Source organism: Amia ocellicauda, chromosome 18, assembly GCF_036373705.1.
Source record: "Amia ocellicauda isolate fAmiCal2 chromosome 18, fAmiCal2.hap1, whole genome shotgun sequence".
Classification (NCBI taxonomy): Eukaryota; Metazoa; Chordata; class Actinopteri; order Amiiformes; family Amiidae; genus Amia; species Amia ocellicauda.
In genome coordinates, this window is record NC_089867.1 from 16,363,878 (window position 1) to 16,387,894 (window position 24,017).

General features: G+C 48.7%; 3 protein-coding genes across 6 annotated transcripts; all 3 read left to right on the plus strand.

Moving 5' to 3' along the window:
- Positions 1-20: 20 nt before the first annotated feature.
- Positions 21-3,280, plus strand: sdhb (succinate dehydrogenase complex, subunit B, iron sulfur (Ip)). Its single transcript, XM_066690721.1, has 8 exons — positions 21-164; positions 1,231-1,370; positions 1,578-1,663; positions 1,756-1,892; positions 2,035-2,151; positions 2,266-2,367; positions 2,484-2,606; positions 2,693-3,280. Exons 1-8 carry the CDS (start codon positions 99-101, stop codon positions 2,771-2,773), a joined length of 852 nt encoding a protein of 283 aa, XP_066546818.1. The 5' UTR covers positions 21-98; the 3' UTR covers positions 2,774-3,280.
- Positions 3,281-5,234: 1,954 nt separating this feature from the next.
- atp13a2 (ATPase cation transporting 13A2) lies at positions 5,235-18,439 on the plus strand. Of its 3 annotated transcripts, none has more exons than XM_066691220.1 (29): positions 5,235-5,332; positions 7,702-7,763; positions 8,009-8,176; positions 8,271-8,329; positions 8,576-8,639; positions 8,829-8,908; positions 9,624-9,701; positions 9,873-9,942; positions 10,164-10,298; positions 10,439-10,505; positions 10,697-10,828; positions 10,978-11,121; positions 11,282-11,392; positions 11,531-11,577; positions 12,004-12,192; positions 12,284-12,490; positions 12,609-12,698; positions 13,041-13,197; positions 13,333-13,447; positions 13,654-13,778; positions 14,109-14,281; positions 14,466-14,561; positions 14,767-14,846; positions 15,096-15,248; positions 15,579-15,675; positions 15,768-15,991; positions 16,313-16,467; positions 16,598-16,770; positions 16,983-18,439. In XM_066691220.1, the coding sequence occupies exons 1-29, from the start codon at positions 5,323-5,325 to the stop codon at positions 17,148-17,150; spliced, it is 3,429 nt and encodes a 1,142-aa protein (XP_066547317.1). In that variant the 5' UTR covers positions 5,235-5,322; the 3' UTR covers positions 17,151-18,439. The 3 variants fall into 3 exon arrangements, with proteins under 3 accessions (XP_066547317.1, XP_066547318.1, XP_066547319.1); XM_066691221.1 differs by lacking the exon at positions 5,235-5,332 and adding an exon at positions 6,604-6,801; XM_066691222.1 differs by lacking the exon at positions 5,235-5,332 and adding an exon at positions 6,605-6,717.
- A 117-nt stretch (positions 18,440-18,556) lies between these two features.
- Positions 18,557-23,959, plus strand: mfap2 (microfibril associated protein 2). 2 transcript variants are annotated; one of them, XM_066691223.1, is made up of 9 exons: positions 18,557-18,659; positions 20,872-20,946; positions 21,124-21,201; positions 21,296-21,325; positions 21,501-21,581; positions 21,786-21,827; positions 22,287-22,374; positions 22,492-22,565; positions 22,680-23,959. In XM_066691223.1, exons 2-9 carry the CDS (start codon positions 20,910-20,912, stop codon positions 22,781-22,783), a joined length of 534 nt encoding a protein of 177 aa, XP_066547320.1. In that variant the 5' UTR covers positions 18,557-18,659; positions 20,872-20,909; the 3' UTR covers positions 22,784-23,959. The 2 variants fall into 2 exon arrangements, with proteins under 2 accessions (XP_066547320.1, XP_066547321.1); XM_066691224.1 differs by having other exon boundaries at positions 21,501-21,554.
- The last annotated feature ends 58 nt before the right edge of the window (positions 23,960-24,017 follow it).

Genomic DNA, 24,017 nt, shown 5'->3' on the forward strand with positions numbered 1-24,017 from the left:
TATGTGACGTCAGTTCCGTTTCCGGTCGAGAGATTCTGGGATAGCGGAAGACCCAGCGCTATCCAGGCAGGCAGGCAGAAGTAATCGGCACTACCAAGATGTCGGCATTGTGTTTCTCCTTGAGAAGCGGATGTACGCTGCTCCGCAACCCGATGTGCCTAGCGGTGAGGCCCGTGGGAGTGGGGGAGTGGTGCCTGTGCCGGGACACGGGGAGACAAGGGGAGGCTGGGCCGGGGCACCAGCACAGACGTCGGGAATAGTATCTGACAAGCTGACCCTGAGCCGTTACACAAGTGTCTATCGCTGCTGAGGTCTCCTTGAGAGAAAGAGAAATAGATAGAGAGAGACGGGCAGGCAGATAGGCAGAGTTTACATTCTCAGTCTGTGGAATAATAATAATCACTATAATAACTATTTTTGAGTAGTATGCTGTATAGGCTATATTGTACAACCATATAATTTCAGTGATAGTACAGGATTGTATTATTATAGAAGTAATAGTAGCAGCTGAAGTATTAAATATTTGGAACTGCAGGTAGCTACAGTAGTGACAGTAACCTGCTTACAGTAGAGCAGTACGAAGGTTATATTCAGTGTGTATACCTTGTGTAATTAATTAATATTAAACACCAAACAGAAGAATGCGTTTGAAAACAACATAAATCAGTGCAGCACAGCATACAAAGGCACAAATGGTGAAGGGAAGACTCAGTGTATCAGAGGTGCTGGTGGTACGATAGCTGAATGCTGTGTGTGTGTGTGTGTGTGTATAGAGTGTGTGTCGGTTTGCATCAGTGTTAAACTATAGTGTGTGTCTGTGCCAGTTTGCATCAGCATCAATGTGTGTGTAGAGGATCAGTGTGTGTGTCAGTGCACGTCAATGTGTTTGTCAGTGTACAGGGTCTGTGTGTCCAGTGTTGGGTGACCTCGATGTGATCTCACTGCTGACGTCTGTGGTTGTGCAAGCGAGGGTGTGCAGGGGGGCGTGAGGGTGTGTGAAGGGTGAGGGTTGTGCGATGTGTGTAAATAAGATAACAGCTGTTCACTGACCCTGCAGTCAGTGCACAGTACCACAGATCAGTATTATTATTATTTTATTATTATTTCTTTCTTAGCAGACGCCCCTTATCCTGGGCGACTTACAAAATGTAAGGGCTATACAAAGTGAGTACATTCGTCTCTCTCTTCCCCTTTTTCTTTCCTCCCTCTCTCCCTCCCCATCTCTGTCAGTGGGTGCGGGGGGCGGCAGGGGCAGCGGCAGTGGGGGTGCAGCCATCTCCACGGATTAAGAAGTTTGCAGTGTATCGCTGGGACCCTGACACACCCGGAGACAAGCCCCGCATGCAGACCTACGAGATCGACCTCAACAGGCATGTCAACACCACAGCAATGGACCACTGACTGACACATTGTCATACTAACTGACTGACACACTGTATACTCACTGACACACTGATACTTTTAACTACTGACTGACACACTGATAGACACACTGACGCACTGACTGACTTATACACTGAGAGAGTCGGTCTTTCCCTGTGTGATGGTGTCTATCTGTATCCGTGTCTGTTCCTCAGCTGCGGCCCCATGGTCCTGGATGCTCTGATCAAGATCAAGAACGAGATGGACGCCACGCTGACCTTCCGCCGGTCCTGCAGAGAGGGTGAGGGCCGGAGCAGACTGAGGGGAGAGAGACTGGGGGAGTTATGCTGTGTGTAATGTATTGGGTGTGGTGTATAATGTTGTGTTGTGTAGGTATCTGTGGCTCCTGTGCGATGAACATTAATGGGGGGAATACGCTGGCCTGTACCATCAAGATTGACCCCGACACGAGCCGCGTCTCCAAGATATACCCACTGCCACACATGTTTGTCGTCAAGGACCTGGTGCCGGTCAGTGCACACACACTCTTGCACATTTACACACACTCACACTCGCACACACTCTTGGCAGCAGTGTGAAGTAGTGGTCAGGGCTCTAACACACACTCTCTCTCTCTCTCTCTCTCTCTCTCTCTCTCTCTCTCTCTCTCAGGACCTCAGTAATTTCTATGCTCAGTATAAATCTATTGAGCCATACCTGAAGAAGAAGGACGAATCTCAGATTGGGAAGGAGCAGTACCTACAGTCAGTGGAGGACCGTGACAAACTGGTACACCCCAGCTACACAACTGCACAACCTCTACTACAGCTTTGCAATTGAGAACAGTCACTGCTAAGGGGACAGGTTTCACAGTTTATTATCCTCTACCCCCCCCCCTTGCAGGACGGTCTGTATGAGTGTATTCTGTGTGCGTGCTGCAGCACCAGCTGCCCCAGTTACTGGTGGAATGGAGACAAGTACTTGGGCCCAGCCGTGCTCATGCAGGTCAGTGTGACAGTGTCTGCAATTACATAGATACTGTTGATGTGTAATATGTGATGTGTGTGATACTGTGTGTTGTGTAGTGTGTGATGCGTGTTGGTGTTGTACTATATCTGTAGGCATATCGCTGGATGATCGACTCTCGGGACGACTTCACAGAGGAGCGACTGTCCAACCTGCAGGACCCCTTCAGCCTGTACCGGTGCCACACCATCATGAACTGCACCAAGACCTGCCCCAAGGTACACAGCGCACACACAGACACACACATACACACACACACACATCACACCGTACCACGTTCACTTCTACTCTCTCTCTATCTCAGGGTCTGAACCCTGGAAAGGCGATTGCAGAGATTAAGAAGATGATGGCTGTGTACAAGGAGAAGAAATCGACCACAGCCTGAGAAGGAGGGGGGCTTCCAATCCCTGACCTCTGACCTCTTGACCCCCCCTTGAAAATTAAATTATCTTTATTGACTTGTGATGACCTGTACACCTTCACCACTCCAACACCAACCCGCAAGGCCTCAGGGAGAGGGAGAGGGAGAGGGAGAGGGAGAGGTAGGGAGACTTGGCACTGTGTGCAGATTGGGAGAGGAAGATATTAACTGTAAATGTTTCTTATCAATAGTTGTTAATAAACTTGGGAACTTTAGCCCTTCAGGTGCTTATGCTCCTGGGCACGGCTGTAGAGAGCAGAGGGTGAGCAAAAGTGAGAGAGAGAGGGAGAGCTCTGTACTCTGCTGTACACTCTGCTCATATTTATCTCCATTACAATGCAAACTAGATTTCTCAGAAAATTTGAGAAAATCCTGTTGTTTCCTCCAGTTGCTTCTGCAGACTGAGCTTGTGGATCCTGTGTTATGAAGGCATTGGAGACATTAATAAAATCACAATGGTTTTCTTTTGAATGGTTTCATTGTGTGTTTTTTTAATCAGAAACAGTGTGTGTGTGAGGTAATTGAACAGCTGCCAAGGTGACTTAAATGCTCCCAAACACCTAACACAATTAACACAATACACTGGACTCAACATGAAGGGTAAAACATTCACCAGACATCCGTCCCCAGTGCACAGGACTGATCGGCTTGCTATCAGCTGGCCAGGGTTCAACATAAATCTGCCTCTTCTGACACTGTCCAAGTGCGACTCACTCTCAGGATGTGTGATTGTTGCCGATGTTTGTACGGTTTGTGGAGGAAAATAGAAATCATTTTGTGCCTCTTTGTGCCTTTTGTGTGATGTGACCGTGGAATTTTCTAACAGTAACTATTCATTTGCCTGCATTCTTTCAAAATGAACTTGGGAACTTGTTATTTTTAACTTCTGAATTACTCCCTTCTAGTTTATCAGCAACTTAAATTCCTTACTTGCTTCTTATAAAAGTTGAATTGTTTCAAAGCTATCTTTGCTATCAGCAAATGACCTTACAATGTAGCTGGCAATTTATAGGATCATTATTATTCATGAGTAATAATTGTAATAATATTGATGAGATGGGTTGGCTCATCTTAGAATGCCAATGAATTCATTACTAATACCCTTGAGGGTATGTCCCAAAATGGATATATAAACTTTGTAAAACAGAAAAACAGCATTATATGTGTTTAATTTCTGTTGCTGTCTTCTATTTTTTCCCGTGCACATAATAAATTCTGATTAGAAATGCCAACTCCAAATCTTTCTTCCAGCACAGGTTTTACACACCAGGCACGCTGCAGGGAGTGGTGGTTGTGTTCATTAAAATTCAGAGAAGTGGGGCATTTCGTACAGGACTCTTTCATTTTAATGTAATATTTTAAAGTTGGTCTCATAAATGGGTTAGTACTTGTGTCCTCCAAAGAACACGTTTGTCTTCACACCCAAACACTCTCCTGCACAGTAACGCTTAACTGAAAAGAAGTCAGCACTGTTGTGTCTAATCCTTTCTCCTGTTTCACAGGATTATCATCTGTTCATGTGGTCCTATTCCTGGGACCTGTAATAATGGCATTCCTGGTGCAGCTGGACAGACCACACAATGGACACAGCCCCCAGACTCCATATGATTGTTAAAAATCTATTTAATATTTAAATATTAGTCTAATAAGGAATAGACAATTGGAGTGTCCTAGGGCAGGGGTTCCCAAACCGGTCCTGGAGGACCCCCTGTCCTGCTGTTTTTTGTTCCACACATAGAGACACACTGTTCTATACTGGGGTTACTACATAGGTAACCATGGAGACACACTGTTCTATAGTAGGACCAGGTAACCATAGAAACACACTGTTCTATACTGGGGCTACTACATAGGTAACCATGGAGACACACTGTTCTATACTGGGGCTACTACATAGGTAACCATGGAGACACACTGTTCTATACTGGGGTTACTACATAGGTAACCATGGAGACACACTGTTCTATACTGGGGCTACTACATAGGTAACCATGGAAACACTGTTCTATACTGGGGTTACTACATAAAAAAAGCAAAATAATAATAAAATAACACGATGGGTCGAATGGCCTCCTCTCATCTGTAAACTTTCTTATATGGACACTTCTGAATACTAGTTGCATTACAAACCATATACATTTTATGAGGTTTGAAGAAACATTTTAGAAAATAGAACAACTTTTACATTTGGGAAGAAGAACATAATATAAAACAGGCATCCATTTTATTGCATGATTAGTTTTGGTTGAAATTTCGGTTGAAATTATCCTTATACATCATTATTATTATTTAGTATATAAGTAATGATTTACTCCCTTTTTGGTTCTTCTGGAGAAGTACAGTGAAACTACATTTCCCATGAGGCCTTTGCTTAAAGGAGGGAGGAGCTGTGGTTTAGCGATGACGTCACCCACGTTGTGTCCAGGAAGCCCGCACGCCGATCCCATAGTGAAAGCAGTGGTCTCGGTAGCTCGGTGTGGGGTAGTGTACTGTCCGGACCGGCAGCATGAGGGATGATTACAGGTAGGAGCCGCCAAGCAGAGAGAGAGAGAGAGAGGCTGTAGTGATGCTCCGACTGCACAGTGTCTCGGTGCCTGACCAGTGCATTGTAAGCCGGGATAGAGCCGCTGTAGCGCCGGCTCTGACAGGTCTGACATTGCAGTGCAGGGACTCGGTCACCTGCGGAAGAGTGCGGGTCTCTGGACCGGGCTGCGCTGTGCTGTACCGAAACAACGATAAGATCTCTATCTCTCTCATTTATTTTATTTGATCTCTTTTTGTCTTTGTGTTCATTTTCTCTGTCTCGCTTCTGTGATTTTTGTATTTAAAAAAAAAAAAAAAAACTTGACTTGCTGTCAGATGACTGTGGTTTGTGTCAGTGTGTGTGTGTGGAGTTTCAGGAAGAAAGTTGGGCAACAGCTGTGTGAGGGAGAGGGGGAGGGAGAGTAGTGGGGATGTAGACAGAGAGAGTGATGGAGAGGGAAAAATACGTGAATGAACAAAACATTCTTTAATATAAATTAGGGGAGGGCTGCCATGTGATGGTGATTGCTGAGTCACACACTGCTGAGCCCCGGGGGGGGGGGGTATCTGTGCCAGTTTGAGCCAGGCCAGACTCACAGTTTTCATGAAATAGACACATTTCACAACATTACAATAAGTGCGAAACAGATGACAAAATAGTAATAATCATCATAATGTATAGAGCACTTTTAAAACAGTATCTCAAAGTGCTGTACAAGTTTCACCAACACTGACACACAGGGAAGAATACAAGAAAATCACACCATATCACACCACATGATCAGGACAAAATAACAGACTCTCTCTCTCTCTCACACACACACACACACACAGTCACATGCACACTTATACATATATACATATACTCACACATACAGTCCCATGCACACACGTACAAACACACGCATACTCATTGTATATATTAACATGGGATTTAAAACCCCCAATTAAAAAATGATTAAATAAGTGAGTAGGTTAGTAAATGCAATATACCATTTAAATCCAATTAAAGTACATTATTCTTCAATGCACCACATGATCTCACATTGTATTCTGCTTTTCGTTAGAGTTTAACTGTCATTAGTGTGTGCATTGGATAATGTATTCAATTGTTCTAAGAGTTTGTGAAATATGTTACATATGTAATCTTCTAAAACGTATCCAGTTTTTACAGTAGACGCACAGGTCCACACACCTGTATCAGGCAGGCAGGGTGAGCGACATACCTGTGACGGGGCGGGGACGCGGGCGGGGCGGGGATGCGGACGGATCGGTGACACGGCTCTGCTTGGGCGGACGGACGGTCGGACGGAGCCGGTGACGTTGCAGTGGGAGATACCGGGTCGCTCTCACGGCACAGGGGTTTGGATGAAGTTGAGAGGGAGGTAAAGACATACAAAGAGTGAGAGAGAGAAAGTGGCAGCAGTGATACCGGCGCTTTCGGGAGCAAGGAAACGAAACAGGAACAGGTGTGCCTCCCCCCCTTCCTCCTTCATCTGTTGTGTCCTCTTTCTTAACAATAGCAGACTCACTCTACTGATTTATTACACAGGGAGCAGGAAGTGTGTGATTTGATTGAACAGGAATCCGATGTCGCTATTAATAAATGCATGCATACATAGCACCCACTTGCGGAGACACGTGTCCCTATGTAGCCTAGAGGTGCAAGAGGTAAACGTCAATTATATATACAGATATCACCCTAAACATCTTTGCTCGTTTCTCCTGAAGTACAGAGAATCTTTTTATACTCTACCTGTATGGTCTCGCTGTGCGTCATACGTGTTGTTTACACTGCTGTACATATGTATGACTTGGGGGAGGCTGTGAGCAGCTGTGTCCGGGAGCTGATGTTTGACAGCACCGGTGACGGCGACAGTGACAGTGACAGTGCGGTGCGAGTGTGTGTTTGTGTGTTTCTGTATGTTTAAAGTGCATGTATATACCAGTACAATATGTGTACTGCGAAGATGAGGGTGATGTAAGGGGTACAGTAATATGCGGTGTATAGGTATGTATGTACAGTAGTGTGTGTGTGTAATTTAGTTTGTGTAATGTGTGTGGCTTTGCTGTGTGTCTAGTAGAGGATTGTGTGACTGTAATTTAGTTTGTGGGTGTGACTGTGCTGTGTGAATAGTATAGTGTGAGTGTAGTATACTATGTGTGTGTATAATACAGTTTGTGTGTGTCGCTGTGCTGTGTATGTACTATAGTGTGTGTGTTTAATTTAGTTTGTGGGTGTGGCTGTGCAGTATGTTTACTAGTTTGTATACTCTAATTACTGTATTTACACAGTGGCCCAGTGCACCTGTGTCAGTGGTATTGTGTTTTTGTTATGTAGTGACTGTGTTGTATTTTTGGGTTTGCAGATAACAGTGAGCAGGCTGCCAGGCCCCTGTGTGGGTGCCCCTCTGCCCACCACTCACACATGGTATGTTTCTTTGGAACCCCCCCCCCCCCCACACACACACACACACACACACTGCACACAGAGGAGAGAGAGACACACAGAGATACAGACACAGAGAGAGACTCAGAGACAGACAGACACTGATGGAAGCAGCCAGCCAGACATACATGCACAGAAACAGACATACAGACATGGAGACACATAGACAGACAGCCTTTGTGTTGTGTTGACCTGACCTGTGTGTGTGTGTGTGTGTGTGTGTGCAGGAGGTGTGTGGTTTCCGCAAGGTGCCGTGGCGTGTGGCCTTGACCTATGTTGGGGCTGTGTTGAGCGCCGGGCTCCTGCTGCTGCTGTTCCATTGGTACCCCCGTCTGGCACTGCGCATCCGCTGCCAGCCCTGCCCACTGGGGCTCGCCACCCTGCTGCTGGTCACTGTGAGTACAACCCTGCCTTGCCACTCCCACACACTGACCACTGGCCACACACTGCCAGCCCCCCTGCTAATGACACACTGTCTCACTCTCTCAGGACAGCCATGGTCAGCAGTCAATAGTAGAGGTCATGACAGAGGAGGTGGAGGAGGGAAGGTCAGTTTCTGCAGCCATCCCTGTCTCTCCAGATCTGTCCATCTGTGTCTCTGGCTATTTCTGTATCTCTGTCTGTCTTTGTGTGTTTTTTGGTCTCTCGCTGTCTCTGTATGTTTTACATCTCTGTATCTGTCTGTGTGTTTCTGTGTGTCTGTTGCTGGGGTGTGTTAGTCGGCCACTCTAGGGTGAGAAGGGTAATTTTTGGTGTTCCCACGGTTACACCTCTGCCCACTCACTTTCTTGCAGCCTGGAGCAGACTGGGGCAGAGGAGGATGAGTGGAGAGACACTGTGCAACTGCACACAGAGGAGGTAAGAGAGAGGGGGGAGAGAGGTGGAGAGAAAATAGAGGGATGAGTGGTGTGAGGGGTGGGGGGAGTTTGGGTCCGTGTCCGTGTCAGTTGCCATGGAAAATGATTTTTCTGTTTAATGCATCAGTTTGAACTGTAAGTGAACTCTCTCTCTCTCTCTCTCTCTCTCTCTCTCTCTCTCTGTGTGTAGAGGAGTGTGCTGCGGTTCTATGTGTTCGAGGGCCAGCGCTATGTGTGGTTGTCCAGGAAGGGGGCCTTCTGCCCAGTCAGGTGGGGCCTGTTGGCGTCTCTCTCTGTCTCAGTGTCTGACAATCTCACATACGTGTTGTCAATGCCATCATAGAGTACAGTAAAGAGTACAAATAAATAAATAAGAACAGAAAGTAAAAAAAGTAGATATTGTGGCAGTATGGGGGGGGTATTGCCCGCACTGATGGAGCTCTAAAAGGCAGGGCTCAGGATACATGCAGGCGGATTTCAGGTCTCATGTCCCTAACTAAACAGACACTTATAATAACAAGACAGCACACACACTAAACAAGCCAGTCCGAGATCCAAATCTGTTTTCCAAAAGTCAAGTCTGAGTTCTTTACCATCATCAATTCGATACTTCCAATCTCCCCCAGATGCACTATTCCCTCTCCGCTCCACTTGCAGGCTCGCTTCCTGCCTTCCCAACACAGGAATTTGGCCACTGCCTGTTTTATGGAGGAGGGGAGCCAGTCATGTAGGGAACAGTGGGTCAGCTCTGGTAATTCCCTCCCCCAGGACAGTGCCTGACTGCATCGCCCTACACAGCGCCACAATATATACAGTAATAAGACATTGTAATTGTACAGAAAGTTTACACAAATAAACAGATGCTGCCAGACCTGCTTTGCAGGTTTCTGTGTCAGTCATTGGAGACATGGCTGTGCAGTGACCCACACACTGACCGGCTGTGAGGTATTGTGCTGCAATCATAGCGCTCTCTCTCTCTCTCCAGTGTTCTGAACGAGGGGTGGACATGTGCGGAGTTGCATGGCCGGAGGGGGGGCCTGAGCCACGAGGAGCAGAGCGCCAAGTGAGCATTTTGGGGTGGGGGTCTTAGGGGGCTCTGTCCAACAGGTGGTGGTGGTGCTCCTGCTTTGTCTGTGCACTGGTGTCCCTGCTGGAGAGTGCAGACAGGGCACTGTGAGGAAGAGCAGGGCTCTCTGCCTGTCTCCTTCCCTCTTACCATGTCTCTCTCTCTCAGGAGGACACTGTATGGACAGAACCTAATTGATGTGCCAGTGAAGTCCTACATGAGGCTGCTGCTGGAGGAGGTCAGGGATCATAGGGACATGTGGGTTAGGGGTCAGGGACACACCTTAACTGTGTGTGAGTGTCTGTTTGTTTGATAGTGTTTGTATACTGTGTGTCGTTCAGAACTTCTAGGATTATAGATTCTGAACACATAAGATGAATTATTATAAATATGTACAATAGTTAAATATTTCCATCTCTCTCTCTCTCTCTCTCTCTTACACCCCCCCCCGCCCCCCAGGTGCTGAACCCATTCTATGTGTTCCAGCTGTTCAGTGTGGTGCTGTGGCTATTTGATCACTATTATTACTATGCTGGCTGCATCCTGCTCATCTCACTGGCCTCCATCGCCCTCACTCTGTACGAGACACGCAAGGTCAGCACCACGTAGCACAGGGCAGTGTGTGTATAGTACAGTACAATGTGTGTAATATAGGCAGTGTGTGTGTAGTATAGTGTACACGGCAGTGTGTTGTCAGCGTGTCGTCAGTGTGATGACAGAGTCTCTCTCCATAGCAAAGCAGCACCCTGCGCAGTATGGCCCGGCTGGTGGTCAGTGTGACTGTGCGCCGTGCCACGGGGGGTGAGTTGCCACTGACACTCTCACTGATGCACTGACGTCTTTACTCAGACACACTCTCACACACTGATACTGTCACGCCCACTGACACACTGACACTCTCACCCTCTGATGAGCACACTGACACTATCACACATACATTCATTTAACAGATGCACTCCCTCCCCCTCACTGTCTCTCTCTCCTTCTCTCAGAGGAGGAGGTGCTGAGCTCGGAGCAGCTGGTCCCTGGGGACTGTGTGCTGCTGCCCCCTGACGGGCTGCTGCTGCCCTGCGATGCTGTCCTGTTGGAGGGGGAGTGCATGGTCAATGAGAGCATGCTGACAGGTAGGGGGCAGGGGGATAAGGTGTACAGGCACAGGTTCTGTCCTCTCACATAAATGCTTTGAGGTGTGTGTGTGTGTGTTTGAATTAGATAGAACATTTTAAATTTTAACTTAACTCTTTTAACTCTCTTCCCTTTAATCTCCCCACAGGGGAGAGTGTTCCAGTGATGAAGACGGCGGTGACAAGGGGGGAGCAGCAGTACTGCCCTGATGCTCACCGTCGCCACACGCTGTTCTGCGGCACTCAGCTCATCCAGACCAAGGGGCGGGGAATCGTCATTGTCACCCGCACAGGTAACTCACACACCTTCACAGGTAACACACACTGACACATTGACTGAGGGTAACACACAGTCATAGTTCAACAATAATAAGACCATAACTCACACACTCGCCTGTACAGATAACACACACTTGCCCGCGCGGGTGTCTCAGTGTGCTGTGTGTGTTGCAGGTTTCTGCACAGCAAAGGGAGACCTGGTCAGCTCCATCCTGCACCCCCAGCCAATCAGCTTCCGCTTCTACAGTGATGCCATGAAGTTCCTCATCGTCCTGGGAGTGCTAGGTAATGGTTTGCTAGACAAGAGCTGGGCATTCCAGTGGGAGCTGAATGGTTATCCTGTGACGGATCCCAGTGCCTCCTGCTGTACACTGTAGCAACGGCAATGACCCCTCTTTGTCTCTCTCTCTCTCTCTGTTGCAGCTCTGATTGGGACTGTCTACAGTGTGGTGATCCTCGTGCAATCCAATGTGAGTGACAGTGTTAGTGTGTGTAGTGTACTGTGTACCTGTGTAGTGTAGTGTTTAGCTGTGTATGAATTGAACTTGTAAGAAATAACTGGAACTATGGAATTAACAATCAACGACTCACCCCTGCCAGTTACTCTCCCCTACCAAAAGCATTTTAGATCGTCTGTCTCCTCTTCATCTTTATCAATAGCTTTTGATATGCTGTTGATAGAAGACTGGTACACAGACCATCTCCTCATCAAACTTTTGTTATACTATTGATACCAGAGAGAGACTCCCTGCCCTCAGCATTGTGCATTTAACCCCTGTGAGTCAGGCAATACTCAAGAACATTTGGGGACTGGACTTAAAACTGAAATTTTCTACGGTGGAATTTTCCCAGCTTCTTCCATACACCTGTGTTTACCTGTGTGTACTTGTGTCCAGGTAACGGTGATGGAGCTGGTGGTCCGCTCCTTGGACATTGTGACCATCATTGTCCCCCCCGCACTGCCCGCTGCCTTGACGACGGGCATGCTGTACGCACAAAGCCGGCTGAAGCAGCACGGGGTGTTCTGTGTCAGCCCCCCCCGCATCACTGTAAGCGGCAAGGCTAGCGTGATCTGCTTCGACAAGGTGTGTCCCCCCGTGTCAGTGCGTTTCTAGTAACGCATCGGTTGCTGTGTTGTTGTATTCCTTATTTTCCAACCTCTCTCCTCTCTCTCAGACGGGTACTCTGACTGAGGAGGGTCTGGACGTGTGGGGGGTGTTGCCCAGGGATGGGGGAGGGTTTGGGGAACTGGTCCCAGACCCCCGGCTGCTGCCCCCAGGCCCCCTCCTCTGGGTAATGGCCAGTTGCCACTCTGTGTGCCTGCTGGGGGGGCAGCCCCTGGGCGACCCCCTTGATCTCAAGATGATTGAGTCCACAGGCTGGGTGAGCCCCCCTTCCCTGACAGACTGTGCACCCACTCTGTATACACACACACACACTCACACACACACACACAAACTGCCTCTGTCTTATACTGACTTGCTCTCTGCTGACCCTGCAGGAGCTGGTGGAGTCGGCAGGGGAGGGTGAGCCCGGGACGGACCTGACCATGATGAAGCCCCCTGCCTTCGAGCAGCAGCCCCAGGGAATCGTGAGTCACCCTTGGGTATCTGTACTACACAGTGGGGCAGGGTAGATATACTGAAGTTACACTGGCTGCGGCCAACTGTACTGACAGATTGGTAGTTCTACTGCACAGGGGATAACTGTACTGGGGACATAACAGGGTAACCTGTCTTTTCTCTCTACTCAGATTGTTTTGCCCATTTTCTCTCTTTTCCCTTCTCTCTGCCCCTCTCTTTACAAACCCCCTCTCTCAATTCAATTCAAAGTAAAGCTTAATTGGCATGAATTTACATAGAATGTTTAACATATTCTCTCTTCTCCCCCATCCCCCCATCTTTCTCAAATTCAAATTCTCTCTCTGTCTCAGATGCTCAGTGAGCCCCTGCTGATAGTGCGCAGGTTTCCCTTCTCCTCGGCCCTCCAGAGGATGAGTGTGGTAGTGCGTCCAAAAGGGGGGCACGGTGCCCAGACCCTGCTCAAGGGGGCTCCAGAGACTGTGGCCAGCCTGTGCCACAGAGACAGCGGTGAGAGGGAGATGGGAGATGGGCTGTGAGGGGAGAGTGGAGGAGCTGGAGAGAAAGATGTGCAAATTATGGTGAGATTGTTGTATAGATAACTGTCTGTCTTTCTCTCTTCCCCTCTCTCTCTCCTTCTCCCAGTGCCCGCTGGTTTCTCAGAAACTCTGAAGCAGTTTACCAGTGAGGGGTTCAGGGTGCTAGCGCTGGCACACCGGCCACTGGAGCTCAGTGACTCCGAGCTGCAGGTCATGGAAAGGTCAGCACGAGAGGGGGTGTCACTGTAGGGGTCAAAGGGCAGCAGTCTGTGTCTGTGTCTGTCTGCCATTCTCTTTCTCTGTGTTTCTGTTAGTCTCTTTCTCTGCATTTCTCTTTCTGTGCCTCTGTCTGTGTGTCTCTCTTCTGGTCTCTTTTGTCCTCTTTTGTCTGTCTCTGTGAGTGATGCAGTTCTGGCGGTGTCCACAGGGAGGCAGTGGAGAGTGAGCTGCAGTTCCTCGGCTTCCTGGTGATGCGGAACCTGCTGAAGCCGGAGACGGCACCAGTCATTACCACCCTGCGCTCTGCCTGCCTGCGCACTGTCATGGCAACAGGTGCGCAGCAGCCGTGGGGGGGTTGCGAGTGAGTGAGTGTGTGTGTGTGTGTGTGTATTGAAGGTGTGCTTGGGTATAATATTAAAACCAACCTGGCCGTGGTCAGTCCAGACCCAACCTGACTATTGCTATAAATATAATCACTAAGATATCCTATAAAACACAAAATGCTTTACACAAAATGTCCACCCCACCCGACTCAAACCCCACACATGTATCCACCCAGCCTGACCCATCAGGTTTGTATTGGGTAGCCAGGCTTCAGTGTGTGTAAGTGTGTATTGTTGTTGTTATTATTATTACTGACCCCCTCCTCCCTGACCCCTCCAGGTGACAACATCCTGACTGCGGTGAACGTGGCGAGGGGGTGTGGGATGGTGGGGGGTGGTGAGAGGGTAATCTTTGTCCATGCCACTCCCCCGCTAGGCCCCACTCCCCCCATACTCCGATTCGTGCTGGAGTCCGAGGATGGCGCCCAGGGGGGCACTGAGGCACTGCCGCAGGTATGTGCACAGACTGGAGAGATTGGGAAAAAGAGAGTGGGAGAGATGTAAAGAGAGACTGAGACCTCGGAGAGACTGGGACACAGAGACCAATCGTCAATTTACTACACTGTTGTCCTGACTGACTGTTAACACTGCTACTGTCTCCCTCTCCTCTCCTCTCCTCCATATCCCTTTCTCTCAGGGGCTGTACCAGCAGGGGGGTGGGAGCTACCATCTGGCCCTGACTGGGGAGTCCTTCTCAGTGCTGTGTGACTACTTCCCGGAGCACCTGCCCAAGGTCACTCGCCATACTCCCATTGTAGCAGTTAGTGGTGATAGGGGTAGAGGATGCAGTGGTAGAGCTAGACAATAGTACCAGTAATAGGCGACACAGTAGTAGTAGCAGTAACTGTAGCAGAAATGGAAGCAGTAACTGTAGTAGTACTGCTATTACACAGCCCTTCCTACTGCTCTGTTAACGCTCCTCTCTCCCTGTCTCTCAGGTCCTGGTGCGTGGCACAGTGTTTGCCCGAATGTCTCCAGAGCAGAAGACACAGCTGGTCAGAGCACTGCAGGGCATCAAGTGAGCAAATCCCTTTCTTCTCTCGCTCTCCCGCTCCCTCCCTCCCTCTCTCCCTCGCTCCCACTCTAACTCTTTTTCTCTCCTCCCTTTCTGCCCCTCTCTCTGTCATTTCAGTGTGCGTGCGTGCGTGCGTGCGTGCGTGCGTGTGTGTGTATGTGTTTTCATATTGTGGAGTGTTCAGTGACGGTGCTGTTTTTGGTGTGTATTGATTGTGTCGTATGTTGATTATGTGTTGTGTTGTGTGCTCAGTCACAGGGTTCTGATGTGTGGAGACGGGGCCAATGACTGTGGGGCTTTGCGGGCAGCAGATGTGGGCGTGTCCCTGTCGGAGGCGGAGTCAGCGGTGGCTGCACCCTTCACCTCGCGCACCGACAACATCAGCTGTGTGCCCCTGCTAATTCGGTCAGCCTGCCCACCTTCCTCCCTCCCTTCCTCCCTCCCTACCTCCCTACCTCCCTGTCAGGTTTCCAGTTTAATTCTTTATTGTCATGACAAGAAGGAGGAATGGCATGGCATGTGTGTGGTTTTTTGTACTTTACTGTGATTTCCCTCCCTTTAGCTCATATCAACTTCACTGCATCATGTCCACACTTGTTACCTCTTTGAATGTGGATTTATGCTTTGTATTTTATATTAACTGTATACCTAATCTACATTGAAATTCTGGATACGGGTGTCTGCCAATAAATAAATATTATCTCTCTCTCTCCCTCCCCCCCTCCATCCTTGCAGTGAGGGTCGCTGTTCTCTGGTGACGTCATTCGCTCTGTTTAAGTACATGGCTCTGTACAGCATCATCCAGTACAGCTCCGTCCTCATCCTGTACACTGTGAGTGCCCTGCATGTGTGTTTCTCTGTGTCTTTGTCTGTCTGTGTCTACATCCTTCTCAACATCTCCCTCCCTCTCTCTCTCTCTCCCAGGTAAAGACTAACCTGAGTGACCTGCAGTTCCTGCTGATTGACCTGGGGATAGTGACGTCCCTGGCGATAGTGATGGGGCGGGGTGGCCCTGCGCAGACGCTGACGCCTGCCCGCCCCCCCGCCCGCCTGCTGTCTATGACTGTGCTGGGAAGCCTTTTCCTGCACACCGTCCTCCTCCTCCTCACACAGACCAGCGCCCTGCTCATCACACAGGCACAGGACTGGTGAGACACACTGAGACGCATCGAGAGACACTGAGGCACTGACACACTGAGAGACACTGAAGGACTGACACACTGAGAGACTGAGGCACTGATTATGAGTCACTGAGAGGATCACAGGGCATTGCTTCACAAATAACACTAAACCCTGATGTCCTAATATTGAGAGACGCACTGCAAGACACTGAGACACACTGACGCACTGAGAGGCACTGAGGGACTGATGCACTGAGAGACTGAGGCACTGATGATGAGTCACTGAGGGGATCACAGGGCATTGCTTCACAAATAACACTAAACCCTGATGCCCTAATCTTCCCACAGGTTCGTGCCCCTCAATGCCACGGTGGTGGTGGGTGCGGGGAACCTGCCCAATGCAGAGAACACTGCGCTGTTCAGCGTGTCGGGGCTGCAGTACCTCACCATGGCCGCTGTGCTCTACAAGGGGCCACCCTTCCGATGCCCTCTCTACACCAATGGTGAGGGCACTGACACTGGCACACCAATGCTGTCACACTTGACTGACTGACACACTGATTGACTGCCGGACAGACTGACCCTCTGACACTGCTACACTCATTCATTCTGCCCTCTCTCCGCTGGGTGCAGTGCTGTTTGTGCTGGTGTTTCTGTGCCTGCTGGGGCTGCTCTGCTGGCTGGTCCTGGCGCCGCTGCCCTGGATGTGCCGCCTGCTGAAGCTGCTGCCCCTGGATGACATGGCCTTCAAGGTCCTGCTGCTGGCCCTGGCCGCCCTGCACCTGATCAGCGCCTTCATGCTGGAGGTCAGCACGCCCCGAGCCCTGACCCCTGACCTCTGTGTCTGTCTGTCTCTATTTCTCTGTCTTTCCTGTTTGCGAGCGTGTGCGTCTCTGACAGAGTGTGTGTATTTGTCTCACAGTGTATGTAAATGTTCATCTATGACAGTGTTCTTCTCTGAGTGTGTGTGTGTGTGTTTGAGAGAGTATGTGTGTGTCTCTGACTGTCTGTATTTCAGGTGCTGGTGGACAGTGAGGTGCTGAACTGTGTACAGAGGCTGCGCGGCGCCCGTCAGTCCAAGAAGCTGTACAAGAGGCTGGACCTGTCCTTGAGAGAGCAGCCTGACTGGCCCCCCCTGGACCAGCCCCTCCTCACCCCCCCCGGCACCACCATCAACCTCAGCTAGCACCCCCCCTCATGGACCACACGGACACACAGTTACATCTGAAGCACAGTGTAATACAGTGCGGTACAGTGCATCACAGTGTAATACAGTATAACAGTGTGGTACAGTATTATAGTGTAATACATTTTAGTACAGTGTAAAACAGTGCATTGCACTACTATGTAATGGACACAGCTCTTCTTCTCTCTTATTCTGATTGGCTGTTTCTGGAGCGCTGCCCTCCAACAGGAATCTGCCATTGGCTGCCTTGATATCTCCTCGGAGAGAGGGACCAATCACGTCTACCTCGGGCACAGTTGGATACTGTGAAACCCCATTGTACAGACTAGGTGCAGTGTGCAGACTGTACACTAACACACTGTGCAGACTACACACTCTGAGACACTGTACACACAGTACCGACTGGTACACTAATACACTGTTGTAGACACTATACACACTGATACATTGTACAGACTGATACAGTGTACACAGACAGCCACACTTTGTGGGGTGCAGAGAGGCTGTGTGGCCAGCAGGGGGCAGGGCAACTCCATCACAGAGATCCAGTGTGACCCTCCTCCTCCTCCTCCTACCAGCTCGCTGTTTTCCTCCTAGCAGTCTCCCTCTCTCTCTATCTCTCTCATTCTCTCACACACATTTATGCAATTCTTCTACCTCTCCATCTCTCTATCTGTCTGTCAGTGCTGTCCTGCAGGGCACTGTGTACAGTTACAAACTGGCCAGATGAAAGTACATAGCTGTCCATGTGTGGAAAGAGTGTCTCACTCTGGGACTGTTTCCAGGTCCAAGAGGGCGGGGGGTCGACCCTCTGTGTTGTCCCCCCTGGGCAGTGAGGACTGGCAGAGAGCCTGTGTACGGGAGGGGATAGATGACAGATATTTGCCGGGGTGGGTTGAGGAGAGCCCCGAGGTGCTCTATAAGGGTGAGAGAGGGGGAGGGGGAAGGCATCAGTGTGTAGCTCCCCATAACCCCCCCACACACACATACATACTGTAAGCACCAATGAAGAAGCCAGAATGCAAAATATATTTTTATTATAATTATATTATTACTGTTGTTGGTATTACTGTTATTATTATATTCTCTCTCCCTCTCAGTGCTGGGAGGCGTGTGGTGTCTGTGTCTGTGTCTGTCTGTGTGTAATTACACTCAGCCCTCTGGTACAGGGCTGGGGGGTTCAATGGGGGGGCTGGGAGGTTCTCTCCTGTGGTTTACACCTGGCTCTGTATAGGACGAGATTTTGAAGTCTGTAGAAAGTGTTAAAATAAAATGTGTCATTTTTTTAAGTGCTCTGTGCGCGTGTGTATGTGTGTGCAGTATGTTCCTGTCCTATCTAAACTGTGTGTGTGTGTGTGTGTGTGTGTGGTTGGTGGGGGGGGTGAGTGTCGGCGCTGGGACCCAGGAGAAAGTAGACGTGCAGGGGGCAGGGGAGGGGAGTGTGGAGCTCGCCCGCTCGGCGCCTCAGACACAGCGGACAGAGACCGGCGGACTGACCGACTGAAAGCGGTAAGAGTCGGGGCGCAGCGGCACTGCACCGATACACGTCGAGATATTGCATGCACTGTAAAACGACAGAGTAATCCCATACCTAATCGGCAGCCAGTGTCTACCTGCGGGCACCGGGGGGGGTCAGCCCCCTGTAGGTCAGTGGGGAACGGGGGTCCCGAGACAGGGACGCCGTGATGGGTGCACTGTAAGCCGGGCGGAGAGAGAGAGAGAGAGAGAGAGAGAGAGACGCAAAGCAGCAAACTTTGTGCTGAAAGTGTCGAGCTGGGAGGAGAGGATGCGTTGCGTTGCGCTGTTAGTGTGTTTTCAGTTTGTAACCTGAAGTTCAGTCGGTCGGTCGGTCGGGCAGGTAGGCAGGACTGACAGTCACAGTAACGGCGCTGCCCGTCAGCCAACGACGAACAATACAGAGGAAACTGAATAACTAAAATGTAGATTGCAGTCATTATATACACATTTATTTATAATGTGTGCATGTTATGTGTATATTGATATGCAAATCTATAATGCGTGTGTATATATGTATATTTAACTTAAATATTACTGTATGTACATTGCATTGTGTACATATATAATGCAATGTATATAAGTACATATTTGAGTTAAATAAGTTTGCAGTAAGGATTTAAAGTTTTTTGTGTGTCTGTGAATCTGTGAGTAATGAGTGTAAAGTTGCCCAAGGCGGGGGTGGGGGGTCAAGGGAGGTTTGGGGGGGGTATTGTTAAGGACATCAGCAATAAAGAGGAGGATGCAGCTGAGTCCAATAAACACTGAAGGGGGGGTGAGTCAGGGAGAGGGGGGGCTGATCAAACTCGAAATGACAAAAAACAATAAAAAAAAGAAAATTAGGGGCAACAAAAAAGTTCTTGTTGCCTGAGAGAGAGAGAGAGAGAGAGAGAGAGAGAGAGAGAGAGACCCTCTAAAGTGCTTTGTTCTTGTGCAGTGGAGTCCTGGGCTGGGGGAGGGGGGGGGGTTAATGGCTCCCAGATGTGAGCTGTAAAAACATCTGGCTTCCTATAGTCACTCTGATGCACAGCAGGAATGTCGGCAGACACACACACTCACACACACACACACACACACCATATGGAAAATCAATATATTTTAAATAGGTGGTAGAAATGTGTGATCCTTATATTTCTCATAAGACAAAATCGCCCCCTTTTTTGTATATTTAATACATATGGGATATATTTGAATGTATAAATATATCGATTTTATATGTTGAAAAGTATATATATTTGTTCCATATGGGACACACGCACAATAACACACACACACACACACAGACACGTACGCTGACACACTCACACACATACACTGCTGTACAGCTGTAACTATTATTCAAGTCTTGGATCAGTGTGTCACCCAAATTAATAATAGTAAAAGTGACTGTTACTTGGCAATTTACAGTTAAATACAGCAGGGTCTCCAGCTCTGGTCCTGGAGAGAGACAGTACAGTATTCATTCTCTCACCCTTTCTGTCTCCATCTCACACTCTCTCTCTCTCTCTTTCTCTCCCTCGTTCTTTCCCTCCCTCTCTCTGTGTTCAATGCTGTCAGGACAACCCCAACAATGCCTCACATTTCTGTATTTATCTTACTGCAAACAAACTAATATTTTCCTTTCTCTCTGAGTCTGCCCCCCCCCTCTCTCTCTAGTCCACAATTGTTTTGGCTGAGGTTACAGGCACACTTGTGGGCTTGCGGTCAGGGCAGTTACGTACAGAGAGAGGGAGAGGGTTTGGCAGCAGTGTGGTTATTTGAGAGAGAGAGAGAGGGAGGAGGAGGAGGAGGAGGAGGAGGAGGAGGACAGGGGGGGGGTCTGTCTTGGAATGCAGCCCCTAGCCTGTCTGCTTTCTCCTTTAGCAGGAAGAGACAGAGCAGGAGACAGATAGAAGGGGGGGTCAGATCGGCTGAAAGGGGGGAGGAGTAGGGACGGCAGAAAGAGAGGAGGAGAGGCAGGGAGAGAGAGGGTAAATGGAAATATACAGACTGCAGGTGCAGGTTTAGAGAAAGTCGGTGAGTCAGTCCGAGCAGAAGACACGTGTGAGTGAGTGTGAGTGTGTATATGCGTTGTGTGAGTGTGAGGCGTGCTGGACAGGGCAGGGACACAGACGGACACGGCTGGAAATGTGCTGAGGACACAGGCTCACCCCAGGAGTGCCCGCTGACAGCTAATGTACCCATCCCTCTCTCCTCTCTTCCTCAGTTCCAGTATTCTTCTACCTCCAGAGTTGCAGAGTGAAGATGAGAGCCAGCAGCCTGCTCCTGCTCTGCCTGCCTGGTCAGTCACACTTTATATGCACATTCAGCGTGTCACATTGTATAGTGTCCCTCTGTCCCAGTGTGCCACGGTATATAACGTCCCCCTGTTTTAGTATGTCAAGGTATATAGTGTCCATCTGTCACAGTGCATAGTGTCCCCCTATCTCAGTGTGACTCAGTTTATTGTGTCCCCCAGCCCTCCTACTGGCTCAGCAGCAGTATGAACACACAGATGAGTTCTACCCGAAGCAGTACAACCAATACAACCCCGTGGGTGAGAGAGCTGTCCCACCGCTCCATCCGTCTGTCAATATCAGTGTGTCTCTCTGTTGATCTCTCGCATTAACGGTTTTCTCTTCGTTCCACAGATGACTACAGTCCAGACTTGGAATACCATGGTAGGTCTGACTGGAGAGCAAACATCTGTCTGTGAATGTGTGTCTGTCTGTATGTGTGTGTATTTGTGTCTCTCTGTCTGTATGTGTGTATCTGTCCCATCTATCTGTTCATTATTATGAATATTTAGATAATATTCCTCTCATGAGGTTTCCTCTCTCTCTCCACCTCTGGCAGGGGGGGTGGGGGCTCCAGACTCTCTGCAGCAACAGATCCTGTGGAATCCCGAAGGTCAGGAGAACTTCCCCGTGATATCCGGTAAAACTATCCCATCTCTGACCCTCCACCTGTCCTTTCTCTGTCCCCAAATCTGTCCATCTGTCCCTCAACCCGTCCGTCCTCTGTCCCTGTGTCCTCCTGTCCCTCCACCTGTCCCTTCTCTGTCCCTTTTTTCCTCCTCTGTCCTTCTGACTATCCATCTGTCTGTTTGTCTGTCTAACTGCCTGTTTGTCTGTGTTTCAGAGGAGCTTCCAGAGACAGAGCCTACAGAGCCTGGTCCCCTGGGTGAGAGTGAGAGATTGATGCTGATTGCTGATACTGAAATCATAATAATGCCAGATGCATGATCAGTACAATGACAGTCTTCGAGGTTTACTGCCAAATTCAGCACATTTGATGTGTAATGCCCACATAATAGCCCTTGCCAGCAATATCTGGGCAAATCATTTTAACAACGCAGGCAAGCTGGTGGCAACCGTTTAAAAAATAGTGAAACATCACTCAATCAGAAAACTACATTTTAAAGACCACCTGACAGAAGCACTCCAACAAGAAGGCTGTGCTTCACCCATAAAGTTTCCCTGAGCCATGATGGGGCACTAAATTCCTAAAGCCTGAATCAATGCAAAAAGAAACACGTTTGTGTGTGCAGTAATGGTGTATGTGTATATACATATGTGTGAGTGTGTGTGCAGTAATGCTGTATGTGTGTGTGTGTGTGCATTAACGCTGTGTGTGTTGCAGACTGTCGTGAGGAGCAGTACCCTTGCACCAGGCTGTACTCTGTGCACAAGCCCTGCCGCCAGTGTCTGAAGAGCCTTTGCTTCTACAGGTCAGCTGCCCGCCCCTGTATGCCATGCCTCCACTGCCACTGCTTCTTGTAGCTCCAGCAATTGTTAACACTTGCCTCTCTTTCTTTCTCTGTCTGTGACTATTATTGTCTGTCCAGCCTTCGGAGAGTGTACGTTGTGAATAAGGAGGTGTGTGTCCGCACGGTGTGTGCCCACGAGGAACTGCTCCGAGGTGAGTCCCCCCATCACTGACCGATGCATCTCTCTCTGCCACACTCTCTCAATGCCTCAGTCAATATATCGGTCGTTGGCTCCCCGGCTCACTCCATCTCCCCCTCTCCCACAGCTGACCTGTGCCGTGACCAGTTCTCCAGGTGTGGGGTGCTGGCAGTGAGTGGGCAGTGTGGCAGTGTGAGCTCATCCTGTGTGAAGAGCTGTGGGGGCTGTTAGACTGGAGCTGAGCCAGAGAGACCCTTGCACTCAGGACCACCCTTTCCCCTCGCACCTGGGACCCTCCATATCTCCCCTCTCATTCCCCTCCTCTCTCCCCCTCTCCCTCTCTCTCAGTTTCCAATTCAACACAAACTTTATTGGCGTGACTGAGTGACATCAGTGTTGCCAAAGCACTGACAGACAGGCCCTGTGCTCAGGAACAGGGCAATGGGGAACAATACATACAGTAGATATATATTAGAAAATTAACAGGCATAGTTACACAAGTGATATTTAGATATAAGTGTTGTGTACACAGTATACACAGTGCTCTCTCCCCCTGTGTGTTCTTCAGAATGAACCTGGTTATTGTACTGTATTGTATAGTACTGTATTCACATACCTGCATGGTGCTACAACCTAAGACCCCACCCCTTTCCTGACCCCACCCTCATCATTCTCCTGGACCAATCCCTGTTCCTCTGTTGATAAAATAACTCCTCCCACTCCATGTCACAATCGTATCCATGACTCACCTCCCTTAAACCCGAAATGCCATGCAAAGGGTTACACCTGTATTTGCATGGCCCCACCCATCGATCACATGACCACGCCCCACCCCCATCGGTGTGTCCGTATCTCAGTGTGGGCTATCTCTCTCCCTATATATATATATATATTTATATATATATATATATATATATATATATTTATATATTAATGCATATACATAGTGTTTATCCGTAACTGTATAACTTCACTGGTGCTATAAAGAACGGTACAGGAAAAGTTCAGATGCACATAACAGTCTGTATTCAGTCTGGCACTCTCTATATCTCTGTTAACTTTGTGTTTTTGTTATGGTACGGTTGCATTTTTTAATGATTTTTATCATGTTTTTTGTATATTATTATTAATAATTGTTATGAATTATATTCTGAATGCCCGGAGTTTGTCTCTGGCTATATCCCAAAGGCAGTTTTCTTGTTTTTTTTTTAAACAAAAATAATTGTGGACAGAATGTGGATCTGTGTACTGTGTATTCCTGTCCAGAGGGACCTGTATTCATACTACTGCTTTGTGAAACTTTTTTATAATTATTATTATAATAATAATTAAGGAGAAAAAAGGGGTTGTATTGTTGATTGTAAAAATAATGATTGTCTTTGATAATAAATTTATCTTGAGACAACAGTAGCGGTGCTGTGTAAATGGTTTGTGTGTAGTGAACTCCCAGGGCCAACAGTAGGGG

Excerpts from the sequence above, each read along its gene's own strand:
- sdhb (XM_066690721.1), top strand. The coding sequence starts at position 99 with ATGTCGGCATTGTGTTTCTCCTTGAGAAGCGGATGTACGCTGCTCCGC. Across the intron at positions 165-1,230 it reads GCAACCCGATGTGCCTAGCG|TGGGTGCGGGGGGCGGCAGG; the intron begins GTGAGGCCCGTG and ends CATCTCTGTCAG. Across the intron at positions 2,152-2,265 it reads TGGAGGACCGTGACAAACTG|GACGGTCTGTATGAGTGTAT; the intron begins GTACACCCCAGC and ends CCCCCCTTGCAG.
- atp13a2 (XM_066691220.1), top strand. Across the intron at positions 11,393-11,530 it reads CATCGTCCTGGGAGTGCTAG|CTCTGATTGGGACTGTCTAC; the intron begins GTAATGGTTTGC and ends TCTCTGTTGCAG. Across the intron at positions 11,578-12,003 it reads TGATCCTCGTGCAATCCAAT|GTAACGGTGATGGAGCTGGT; the intron begins GTGAGTGACAGT and ends ACTTGTGTCCAG.
- mfap2 (XM_066691223.1), top strand. The coding sequence starts at position 20,910 with ATGAGAGCCAGCAGCCTGCTCCTGCTCTGCCTGCCTG. Across the intron at positions 21,582-21,785 it reads GAACTTCCCCGTGATATCCG|AGGAGCTTCCAGAGACAGAG; the intron begins GTAAAACTATCC and ends TCTGTGTTTCAG. Across the intron at positions 22,375-22,491 it reads AAGAGCCTTTGCTTCTACAG|CCTTCGGAGAGTGTACGTTG; the intron begins GTCAGCTGCCCG and ends TTGTCTGTCCAG.